The 12,751-nt window shown below is 42.3% G+C and overlaps 1 protein-coding gene and 1 long non-coding RNA gene across 5 annotated transcripts in view; one reads left to right on the top strand and one right to left on the bottom strand.

Moving 5' to 3' along the window:
- Nucleotides 1–12,751, bottom strand: part of LOC148006238 (uncharacterized) — a 901,378-nt gene that overhangs the window by 96,073 nt on the left and 792,554 nt on the right. The gene's annotated exons all lie outside the window — the stretch shown is intronic.
- Abcb1b (ATP-binding cassette, sub-family B member 1B) overlaps nucleotides 1–12,751 on the top strand; it is an 82,957-nt gene that overhangs the window by 34,608 nt on the left and 35,598 nt on the right. For 3 of the 4 annotated variants that reach the window (NM_001435558.1, NM_001435556.1, NM_012623.4), the window contains 3 exon segments: nucleotides 7,208–7,285; nucleotides 9,055–9,138; nucleotides 10,293–10,496. In NM_001435558.1, the coding sequence (NP_001422487.1) occupies nucleotides 7,208–7,285; nucleotides 9,055–9,138; nucleotides 10,293–10,496 (366 nt within the window). 4 annotated transcript variants of the gene reach the window in all.

Below are 12,751 nucleotides of genomic sequence, written 5' to 3'. Positions count from 1 at the left end.
TATTTGTGACTATTGTGAAGGGTGTCATTTCCCTAATTTCTTTCTCAGCCTGTTTATCCTTTGAGTAGAGGAAGACTACTGATTTGTTTGAGTTAATTTTATACCCAGCCACTTTGCTGAAGTTGTTTATTAGGTTTGGGTAAGAATTTGAAGAGCATTGGTTTTAGGTCTTCTTTGAAGGTCTGGTAGTGAAGGTCTGCACTAAACCCATATGGTCCTGGACTTTTTTTGGTTGGGAGAATTTTAATGACTACTTCTATTTACTTAGGGGTTATGAGACTGTTTAGATGTTTTGTCTGATCTTGACGTTGGTACTTAGTATCTGTCCAGAAAATTGTCCATTTCATCCAGATCTTCCAGTTTTGATGAGTATAGGCTTTTGTAGCAGGATCTGAATTTCCTCAGATTCTGTTGTTATATCTCCCTTTTCATTTCTGATTGTGTTAATTTGGATACAGTCTCTGTGCCCTCTGATTAGTCTGGCTAAGGGTTTATCTATTGTTGATTTTCTCAAAGAACCTGCTCCTGGATTTGTTGATTCTTTGTGTAGTTCTTTTTGTTTCTATTTGGTTGATCTCAGCTCTGAGTTTGATTATTTCCTGCCGTCTACTCCTCGTGAGTATATTTGCTTCTTTTTGTTCTAGAGCTTTTAAGTGTGCTGTCAAGCTGTTAGTGTATGCTCTTTCCAGTTTATTTTTGGAGGCACTCAGAGCTATGAGTTTTCCTCTTAGCACTGCTTTCATTGTGTCCCATAAGTTTGGGTATGTTGTGCCTTCATTTTCATTAAATTCAAAAAGTCTTTAATTTCTTTATTTCTTCCTTGACCAAGTTGTCATTGAATAGACCGTTATTCAACTTTCATGTGTATATGGTCTTTCTGTTGTTTTTGTTGTTATTGAAGATCAGCCTTAGTCTGTGGTGATCTGATAGAATGCATAGGATTATTTTAATCTTCTTGTATCTGTTGAGGCCTGTTTTGTGACCCATTATATGGTAAATTTCTCAGAAGGTACCAGGAGATGTTGAGAATAAGGTACGTGCCTTTGTTTTAGGATGAAATGTTCTACAGATATCTGTCAAATCAATTTGGTTCATAACTTCTGTTTCACTATGTCTCTGTTTTGTTTCTCTTCCCATGATCTGTCCATTGATGAGAGTGGGGTGTTGAAATATCCCACTATTATTGTGTGTGGTACAATGTATGCTTTGAACTTTAGTAAAGTTTCTTTTATGAATGGGAGTGCCCTTGCATTTGGAGCATAGATGTTCAGAATTGAGAGTTCATCTTGGTAGATTTTTCCTTTGATGAGTATGAAGTGACCTTCCTTATATTTTTTTTGATGACTTTTGGATGAAAATTGATTTTATTGGATATTAGAATGGCTATTCCAGCTTGTTTCAAAGCTTATTTGCTTTGAAAATTGTTTTCCAGCCTTTCACTCTGAGATAGTGTCTGTCTTTGTCACTGAGGTGTCTTTCTGTATGCAACAAAATGCTGGGTCCTCTTTCCATATCCAGTCTGTTAGTCTATGTCTTTTTATTGGGTAATTGAGTCCATTGATGTTAAGAGATATTAAGGAATAGTGACTGTTGTTTCCTGTTATTTTTGTTGTTAGACGTGGAACTATGTTTGTGTGACTATCTTCTTTGGGGTTTGTTGAAAGATTAATTTCTTGCTTTTTCTACACTGTAGTTTCCCTTCTTGAGTTGGAATTTTCTATTATCCTTTGTAGGCCTGGATTCGTGGAAAGACAATGTGTAAATTTGTTTTTATCAGGGAATATCTTGATTTCTTCACAGAAATTGAGTGTTTTGATGGATATAGTAGCCTCGGCTGACATTTGTGTTTTCTTAGGGTCTGTATGACATCTACCCAGGATCTTCTAGCTTTCATAGTCTCTGTTGAGAAGTCTGGTGAAACTCTGATATTTCTGCCTTTATATGTTATTTGACTTTTTCCCTTACTGTTTTTAATATCCTTTCTCTGTTTTGTGCATTTGGTGTTCTGACTATTGTGTGATGGGAGGAATTTCTTTTCTAGTCCAGTCTATTTGGAGTTCTGTAGGCCTCTTGTATGTTTACGGGCATCTCTTTCTTTAGGTTATCCATCTCCAGGATTGTCTCCCTTTGTGATTTCTTTATTGTTTCTATTTTCATTCTTAAATCCTGGATGATTTAGTTCAATTCCTTCATTTATTTGGTTGTGCTTTCCTGCAACTCTTTAAGGAATTTTTCTGTTTCCTCTTTCAGGGCTTCTACTTATTTACCTGTGTTCTCTTATATTTCTTTTTGTTTTAAATTGTTTTTTTTTTTTACCATTTCAAATGTTATCTTCTTTCCCAATTTCCCCTCCATAAGCCCCCTATCCTATTCTCCCTCCCCCTGCTTCTATGAGGGTATTCCCCCACCCACCCCTTTCCATCTCCCCACCCTGACCTTCCCCTATCCCTGGCATCAAACTTTGGCAAGACCAAGTGCTTCTCCTCCCATTGTTGCCCATCAAGGCCATCCTCTACTACATATGCAGCTGGAGCCATGGGTCTGTCCATGTGTACTCTTTGGATGGTGGATTAGGCCCTGGGAGCTCTGGTTGGTTGGTTATTGTTGTTCTTATGGGGTTGAAAACCCCTTCAGCTCCTTCAATCCTTTCTCTAATTCTTCTATTGGGGACCCCATTCTTACTTCAGTGGTTGGCTGTGAGTATTTGTGTCTGTATTTGCCCTGTTCTGGCAGAGCCTCTTAGGAGACAGCTATATCAGCTTGCACTTCTTGGCTCTATAATTATTGTCTGGGTTTGGTGACTGTATATGGGCTGGATCCCCAGGTTGGGCAGTCTATGGATGGCCTTTCCTTTAGTCTCTGTTCCCAACTTTGTCTCCAAATTTCCTTCTATGAATATTTTTGTAACCCCTTCTAAGAAGCATCCACACTTTGGTTGTCCTTCTTCTTGAGCGTCATGTGGTTTATGGATTGTATCTTGAGTAATCCAAGCTTTTAGACTAATATACACTTATCAGTGAGTACATACAATGTTTGTGTTTTGTGTTTGGGTTACCTCACTCAGGATGATATTTTCTAGTTCCATCCATTTGCCTAAGAATTTCATGAAATCATTGTTTTTAATAGCCGAGTAGTACTCCATTGTGTAAATGTACTGCATTTTCTGTATCCATTCCTCTGTAGAGGGACATCTTGGTTCTTTCCAGTTTCTGGCTATTATAAATAAGGCTGCTATGAACATAGTGGTACATGTGTCCTTGCTATGTGTTGGAGCACCTTTTTGGTGTATGCCCAGGAGTGGTATAGCTGAGTCCTCAGTCAGTGTTCTTAACCGCTGAGCCATCTCTCCAGGTCTCTCCTGTATTTCTTCAAGGGAGTCACTTATGTCCTTAAAGTTCTCTATCATCATCATGAAACGTGATTATAAATCCTAATCTTGTTTTTTCAGTGTTTTGGGATATCCAATACTTGCTGTGGTGGGAGAACTGGGTTCTGATAATGCCAAGTAGTCTAGATTTCTGTTGCTTAGGCTCTTGGGTTTTCTTCTCACCATCTGGTTATCTCTGATTTCAGGTAGTCTTATTGTTTCTGACTGGAGCTTGTCCCTCCTGTGAACCTGTGAGCCTGTGAGCCTGTGAGCCTGTGAGTCTGTGGACCTATGATCTTAGCAGTAATAGCACTTCTGGGGGACCAGCTCTCTCAAGGCCTGTTTTGGGTCCAGAGGGCTGTGGGACAGCCTTAGCTCTGGGCACAGATGGATAATGGAAGGGTCCTGTCCCAGGCCACACTGTGGCTCCAGCACCTTGTATGCTCCCAGTAGGTCTCTCCTTGGACAGTCAGTGGAGCGAAAATGGGGTCCCACCTATGAGCTTAGGAGGGAGTGTGCTCCCTCCAGACCAGCTCTCTGCAGGTCGGTTTTGAGTCCTCTGGGCTGTGGGACAGTGTTAGCTCTGTGTGCAGATGGAGACCAGAAGTCTCATCATTTCTGCATTCATTATGGAAGATTTGCAAAGATGTATTTAATTTGCCTGTTTGCGTGGTTCCTCTTTCCTTACCTGGGCTGCAACAGTCTGTGGCTTTGCCTTCTTCTCTCTACCGTTTCTCCAAATACAACATTTGACCCGGTGATAGTACAGGAATGACCTGTGTGTTGCAGTGATTGGAACAAAGAAACCCGAGCACAGGAGCCCAGGGATAAGTTTGGAGCTCAGTATTGCTGCTCATTTAGCATTTAGAGAAATGTGTTCCTATATTTGAAAACTACAAACAAACAGAAACAAAAACAAAATCCAAGAAGCTACGAGAACTCTGCAAATGTATCACATTAATTTAAAAAGATGTCGATGTGTGTCACTATGCTCTTACTACAGGGAAAGAACCCTTCCAATGATAGAAGAATCATTAAAAGCCAATCATTTTTTTAAAGCACTTAGGACACATTCTTCACACTTTTTTGCAGCCTAAAAACCATATGACTCAAATTCAGTTGCAAAGAAATTAAATGTTCTCACAATATGGTGTAGAAAGGCATGCAGTGTGGACTCTGATAGGTCTTTCTGCCATTTGCATACATAGCCAATTATGTATGCATGGGGAAATTACTCATTTTACCTGTCTGTCCCTGAGCTTCCTTTCTCCAAAATAAGGGAAATGTCACCCTGTAATGATTAAGAGAAAATATGTCCAAATTAGCCATCCCAGGTATATGAGAAAAAAATTAGGAAATAACCCATTCAATGAGACAGTGATTACCCACATGAAATACTGTAGCTGAAACTCTGGATAGGTTTTTAATACATTCTGGGATTTTTTAATTTAAAATTTTGTTTTTGGTGTAAGAATGTTTTGCATGGATTTATGTCTGTGCACCATATATGTGCCTGGTACCACCTGAAGTTTGAAGGAGATCAGTTCCCTAGAACTGGAGTTACGGATGCTTCAGAACCACCATGTGAGTGCTCAAAATGTAACCAGTATCTTGCAGAACTGCAGCCAGTGCTTTTAACAACTGAACCATCTCTCCAGCTCTGAACACATTCTAGACATGTTTTAATAATTCAGTGGACAAGACATGGTTCCTGAACATTGTTGGAGGTAAAAGAAAATGAGTAAAATGGTTATTTGACTAGGTGCCTAAAAGATTGTGGAACTCCATCTTGTTAGAATAAATAGGACATTTCCTAGAGCAAGAGAGTCACAAATGTTTGGAGTAATTTCAGTTATTCTGTGTGGAGTAGGTAAAGGATTGGGAGGGAGGCATCTTTGGGCTTTGGCAGTTGGGGTAGTGACTTGTGAGGAGTGAAAAGCATTCCCCCACAGTCTGGCTGGGCTGGGGAAACTGAGTCTGCCATGACTCAGACCTGTAAACTTCCAAACCACCCTGAGGGACAGTCAGTGGATCCCAGGACCCCCACAGATTTCCAGTCCATGCTGGGAAGGACAGAATGCCCAACTGCTCATCTTAGAAACAGGCAGGGACCTCAGTAAGAGACAGGCAGTCAGACCAAATCTGCATTGCTCTCTGTAAACCTGATTATGGCCCTGTCGAGTTGTGTACTCTGGAAACCTTTCAACTACTCAAACTCCTCAATTTGGTTTTAAGCATGATGGTTATGGGGTTATGAGATCATGCATGTAGCATGTAGCCCACTGTGTAACAGAAGATAGCTCTCTACAAAAATAGTTGTAACAACTTTCCCGTTGCATATTCTAGCCAGGTAATAGCCCATTTAGTATAGTAAATTCAAAATGAGAAAGACCTTCCATGTGCCCTTTTGTCCAAGAGCAGAAACCTGCTTGTGGCCCCATCTGACCTTACTTACACAGTCCCCGGCTTCCCTTTTGATCTTGGCTTGTGTGTCCTCTGCACATCTTTCCTCCCTTTCTCTTGGTAACACTCAGAATGCAACTTGGGAGCACAAAGGAATATCCAGCTGGCCTCTTCCATTTCTCTAACCCTGCAGGAGCTTACAGGGATGGAATTAGGACTTCCCTTCTTTGTTACACAGCACAGCCTTTCCCACACCGCTTCTCCATGGCTCTTCTGTGTGTTGCTGCTTCCAGTTTCCAACAAAAAGGGGGAGCCTGTCGCTCCCTAGTTCCCACACTTGTCATAGTGAGGACTTGGTTGTTGTTCCTTCCACGATGTGGCCTGGCACAACAGCATATGTGTATCTTAGTGTTCTTTCCTAGTTACTGTCCCTCCTCCAGACACTGAGGTGTATAGCCTTGCAGAATGGGGAGATAGAAGGTAAAAGGCTTCCTCTTGGTGAGCCACCTTCCTCAATCTGTTCTGATAGCAAAGTTTGACTTTTTCAGTTCCTCCCTTATGGATGGGTGACTGTAAACTCTTTTTTTTTCCAGACTTTACCTGAGGTTCTTGTGGAGCCATTAACAGCCCTTCTTTTCTGTCCCACAAGTGTTCTGGTTGGATGATAATTTACGTTTACAGCTTGTCTTAGTTACAGATTTCGTTGCTGTGAAGAAACACCACGACCAACACAACAGACACACACACACACACACACGCGCACACACATTTAATTGGGGCTAGCTTACAGTTTCACAGGTCTAATTCATTATCCTCATGGTGGGAAGCAGACTCATGGTGCTGGAGGATCCTAGAGTTCTTCATCTTTATATGCAGGCAGCAAGGAGACCGTGTTCCACACTGAACAGACCTTCAGTATAGTTGATCTCAAAGTCAGCTCTCATAATGGCACACTTCCTCCAACAGGACCACACCTCCTAATAGTGTCACTCTCCCTGGGCCAAGCATTCAAACACATGAGTCTGGGAGCCACACCTATTCAAAGCACCACACGACTTGCGTAGACTGTCCAGCCTTTGGCATAACAGCATCTTTCTAAGTGATGGCCGTTGAACAGTTGGGGAAATAAGTAGGGCTAGGGTGGGTTGGGCACATAAATGCATTTGTAGTACACTTCTGGATACCCTGTCACTAACTGGGAATCATTGGTGTTTGCTGTCGGAACCGGGCTCTGGAGCTCTCTCACTAAAGCAGCTACATATCTGGCACAATAGCATAGAGTCACAGCACCACAGCAAACCCAGGAACTGAGGCTCTGTGACTTTCATACATGATCATGCATTCCCTTAGCTGTAACACCGACCCCTCTTCCTGCTATGTCATTGGTGTCCGAGTCTCTGACCAGTCTTCTGTGTGCCATGCTCTTGTTCTTCTCAGGGCTTCACATTTGGCAAAGCTGGAGAGATCCTCACCAAGCGACTCCGATACATGGTCTTCAAATCCATGCTGCGACAGGTATGGCTATTAAGGGTTGTACACTGGGGTGAGTACAACTTTTCTCGTGTGCCCCGTGGACACAGATTGTAGGAGCTCTGGCACATTTGTTAGATAGAGATCCTGCACGGCCCCTCAGCCTCACCTTGAGATGCTGGCGGAACATCTGTCTGCGGACCTGTAGTCTGTTTGCTGCAGGCGGGCACAAGAAACCAGACTGAGCTGAGACAAACAGAATGTCCAGAGTAGTCTCCTCCAGCCTTTTGGTCCGCCATTGAAGGATGACAGAAGTTGAAGTAATCCTCAGTTTTGTGCATGCTCCACTCCTTTCTTCTCTCTCCTGTGGATCTGGAATACTTCGTCATGAGTCTTGCCCTCAGGAAATACCCTCCATACCGTTCACTCCACAAACTTCCAATCATCACATGCTTCATCTTTCCTAGTTTTTTTTTTAAGTAACAGCTCTACTATTTTTTTTAGGATTTATTTATTTCATGTATGTGGGTACACTGTTGCTGTCTTCAGACACACCAGAAGAGGGCATAGGATCCCCACTACAGATGGTCGTGAGCCACCATGTTGCTGGGAATTGAACCCAGGACCTCTGGAAGAGCAATCAGTGCTCTTAACTGCTGAACCATCTGTCCAGTCCACAGGGTAACCCATATGCTGTGTTGGCTCAGTGACTTAGCAGGACAGAGTGCGCCTCCCACTTTGTACTTTTAACAAGCTCAAAATAGACAGTGGATATTTTCCTTAAAGAAGAAGTAGGATCTGGGAGAGTATCCCAGGGCAGCCAGGTTGAAAGAGGGTTTTTTTTGTTTTTTTGTTTGTTTGTTTTTATAACTGTGAGAAATTTGCATATGACTTTAAAACGTTTATGATCACTAGTCATTTGCTATGAATAGAAAGATGAGCTTTGACTTCTGTTTCCTCAGCAGGCTTACTCCATACATACTCTTTCTTCTCTCTACCCATTGTTCAGACTAAGCCCTTAATGACTTCCCTGGAAGTCCAGTATTCTACCGCTCCACCAGTTGTTCATCAACCTCGTGGATGGTTTTGTTACCCCCACCTTCATCCCAGTGTGGATGTAACACATGTCTAGCAGGGAATTCTGTATAGTCTTTACAGTTGCCGAAGGCCATGCTCACCGGGTCTCACCCATCCACACCTAGGTAATCTGCAATGACACCCTTGTCCAGTATGCGGTGTCTTCCTGACTCTGTAGGAAACTGAGCAGAGACGTTCAGGGGAATCCGGTAGGACAAAGGGATCCAGAGGAAGACACGGAGCTTGTTCTGTTTAGGCTGCCACAGCCTGACAGCTTTCAGTCACAGATTTAGTGTGTCGTGGTCCCGGGGCCACCCTACTACATCTTCTTTCTGCTTGGTGCTCTCTTCTTCATCGTTTCCTGTCTGATCACCTTAGATAAGTGCTTACTCCACATCTCCTGTACTCACTTGCTTGCCCTTCTTTGATATGTTTATGGCCAAGTGTTAGTTACTGTCTGGACAGTGTAAACCCCTAGAGCTGAAGCTTGACGTTGACAACATTGCTATTCTTCACTGTTCTACACTTGGAGTTATGCTGGAGACAAGTAGAATTTTTGTTGGTATAAATGAACAAATAAAATAGTCCAGTCATGTGTTTGTCTGTTAGCTCTCTCCTCTGTCTACTGAACATTAACTTCTGAATGCTAGTTGCGGGGGAATATCTGATCGCTAGTGTTGTCACTCTATCCTAGATCTAAAAGTTTCACTTTCTAAAAAATTCCCTTTGTGTTACAGGATATAAGCTGGTTTGATGACCATAAAAACACCACTGGCTCGCTGACTACCAGGCTCGCTAGTGACGCTTCTAATGTTAAAGGGGTATGTGCTGCCTCTGGGTGGGTGTCTGCATGAGACCAGTTTTCTCCTCCTTGTAGGTGTCAGTGACTAACTAGCTTTAAGAAAATATAAATAGGGAATAGAAGGGGGGAAATGTAAATATCCATCTAACTCCCTGGGGTATCACAAGGGTTGTAGCAAAGGTATAAAATTAAAAACTCATCGCATAGTATGAATATAACTTAAAAGCATTCTTGCATTTTTGCTGCTTTTCATGCTATTAACAGGGAGCACTGAGAAAAATTGTTAGAAAAGGAACCACCTTGTGCAGTCTTGTGCTCATTAGACTTAACTTGAGGCGTGACTGTTGCCAATGGGCTAACAGTGTGTCTCCCAGGGTCTGTCTCTGTGCCTTACTGCTTAATCAACATACAGTTGTACTTGCCACTTAAGAAAGGACACATGTACTTCTTGTCCGGATGTGTTTCTAGGTCTTCAAAGCAGAGGGAAGAAAATTTTCCTTAAAATGATTGCAGGAAACAAAGCATATATTACAAATTATTACCTGCACAGAAGTAGTAACATTGAATTCTCAACTCATGAGATTTTGATTTCTGGCGGAAGAGTTAGTCTCTCCTATACCCACCCCTTAGCAATAATCAAGAAGACGATGGGAAAATTCAAACGTATACGATCACTGCTGTGTTCCCCCAACCCTGAACCTTTGTGCCAATCATTATCCTTCAGGCTTCTTCTACAATAGACCTGCACTGAGGCCATTTCAGGTTACAGATGGAGCTTCTGTTAAAATAAATTGGGTGATCCCTAGGAGTTCATGAGCAAGCAGGTGGTTAATTCGAGAACAGCAAACAGTAGAAGACTCTGTATATCTGCTCTAGCCTCCATACATGAACCACATAAGCACACATTGACATACATACAGCAATACAAACACACTGAAAACAAGAAATTGGAACAGAGGGAAAAGCTAGCTGAATGCTGGAGTATCGATCCACGCTCACATTTATGTAGAAGTCAGGGAAATCCTCATCTTAGAAACACAATCAACTTAAAAAGTAAACCACTTTAGTAACCGAGAAGATGATTAGTGTATTTGGATGAAAGGAAATTGTCCCAATTCACAAACATGGGTTTTACTGTTAATTTAAAAATGTCTCTAATTTGATGTTTTTCAGGCTATGGGCTCCAGGCTTGCTGTAGTTACCCAGAATGTAGCAAACCTTGGCACAGGAATTATCTTATCCTTAGTCTATGGCTGGCAGCTTACACTTTTACTTGTAGTAATTATACCACTCATTGTCTTGGGTGGAATTATTGAAATGAAACTGTTGTCTGGTCAAGCCTTGAAGGACAAGAAAGAGCTAGAGATCTCTGGGAAGGTGAGTTAAACTAAGCGCAATTCTTACCTGGCAAAAAAAAAAAAAAAAAAAAAAAAAGACTCTTGGTGGTGATGCCCTGTCACCGGCTGTGCTCTGGGGATGTCCTTCTAAGCATTCTTTGAGGAATCTCTGCAGATTCATAGCTGAGGGAAAGCAAGCAGTGCATCTGTGCCTCGGAGATTGACAGCTGCTTTTGACAGCTTTTCTGGGTTTTGGCCGTTATCTCTACTTTCTCCTGGGTTCCCATCCAGCCTACTCCTTCCTTCCTCCCTTTTCTTCTCTCCCCACCTTCTCTTTCTCTAACCCATTCCTTTCTCAGGAACGTAGACCTGCTTTGTAATGCATGATGGTGGACACTCAGGGGAAAGTCCAACAGGTGTCTATTCTTCCCTTCTTAGATTATGGTTCTTTCCCCCTAGCATGCCTCCTCCTTCCTCCCACGCCTGTTCCCCTTCACTCAACCCTGATTGTTGTGCACATCCAGCTAATTTTTTTTGAAGCAACTGCATTTTATTTATTTATTTTTTAACAACTAGAGTATTTATATATTTAAACAGAATAAAGATTATACAAATGCACTATGTAAAACATATAGAATCGCCCTACCTTTTAGAGCCGGCTACATTTCTGCATGGGACTTTCTTTTTTTATTATTATTATTATTAACTTGAGTATTTCTTATATACATTTCGAGTGTTATTCCCTTTCCCAGTTTCCGGGCAAACATCCCCCTCCCCCCTCCCCTTTCTTATCTGTGTTCCCCTCCCAACCCTCCCCCGATTGTCCCCCTCCCCCCAACAGTCTAGTTCACTGGGGGTTCAGTCTTAGCAGGACCCAGGGCTTCCCCTTCCACTGGTGCTCTTACTAGGATATTCATTGCTACCTATGAGGTCAGAGTCCAGGGTCAGTCCATGTATAGTCTCTAGGTAGTGGCTTAGTCCCTGGAAGCTCTGGTTGCTTGGCATTGTTGTACTTTTGGGGTCTCGAGCCCCTTCAAGCTCTTCCAGTTCTTTCTCTGATTCCTTCAACGGGGGTCCTATTCTCAGTTCAGTGGTTTGCTGCTGGTATTCGCCTCTGTATTTGCTGTATTCTGGCTGTGTCTCTCAGGAGCGATCTACATCCGGCTCCTGTCGGTCTGCACTTCTTTGCTTCACCCATCTTGTCTAATTGGATGGCTGTATATGCATGGGCCACATGTGGGGCAGACTCTGAATGGGTGTTCCTTCAGTCTCTGTTTTAATCTTTGCCTCTCTCTTCCCTGCCAAGGGTATTCTTGTTCCCCTTTTAAAGAAGGAGTGAACCATTCACATTTTGATCATCTGTCTTGAGTTTCATTTGTTCTAGGCATTTAGAGTAATTCAAGCATTTGGGCTAATAGCCACTTATCAATGAGTGCATACCATGTATGTCTTTCTGTGTTTGGGTTAGCTCACTCAGGATGATATTTTCCAGTTCCAGCCATTTGCCTACGAATTTCATAAAGTCGTTGTTTTTGATAGCTGAGTAATATTCCATTGTGTAGATGTACCACATTTTCTGTATCCATTCCTCTGTTGAAGGGCATCTGGGTTCTTTCCAGCTTCTGGCTATTATAAATAAGGCTGCAATGAACATAGTGGAGCACGTGTCTTTTTTATATGTTGGGGCATCTTTTGGGTATATGCCCAAGAGAGGTATAGCTGGATCCTCAGGCAGTTCAATGTCCAATTTTCTGAGGATCCTCCAGACTGATTTCCAGAATGGTTGTACCAGTTTGCAATCCCACCAACAATGGAGGAGTGTTCCTCTTTCTCCACATCCTGGCCAGCATCTGTTGTCCCCTGAGTTTTTGATCTTAGCCATTCTCACTGGTGTGAGGTGAAATCTCAGGGTTGTTTTGATTTGCATTTCCCTTATGACTAAAGATGTTGAACATTTCTTTAGGTGTTTCTCAGCCATTCGGCATTCCTCAGCTGTGAATTCTTTGTTTAGCTCTGAGCCCCATTTTTTAATAGGGTTATTTGATTCCCTGTGGTCTAACTTCTTGAGTTCTTTGTATATTTTGGATATAAGGCCTCTATCTGTTGTAGGATTGGTAAAGATCTTTTCCCAATCTGTTGGTTGCCATTTTGTCCTAACCACAGTGTCCTTTGCCTTACAGAAGCTTTGCAGTTTTATGAGATCCCATTTGTTGATTCTTGATCTTAGAGCATAAGCCATTGGTGTTTTGTTCAGGAAATTTTTTCCAGTGCCCATGTGTTCCAGACGCTTCCCTA

This window comes from Rattus norvegicus, chromosome 4, assembly GCF_021556685.1.
Source record: "Rattus norvegicus strain SHRSP/BbbUtx chromosome 4, alternate assembly SHRSP_T2T, whole genome shotgun sequence".
Classification (NCBI taxonomy): Eukaryota; Metazoa; Chordata; class Mammalia; order Rodentia; family Muridae; genus Rattus; species Rattus norvegicus.
This window is presented reverse-complemented; position numbering and strand designations above follow the sequence as displayed.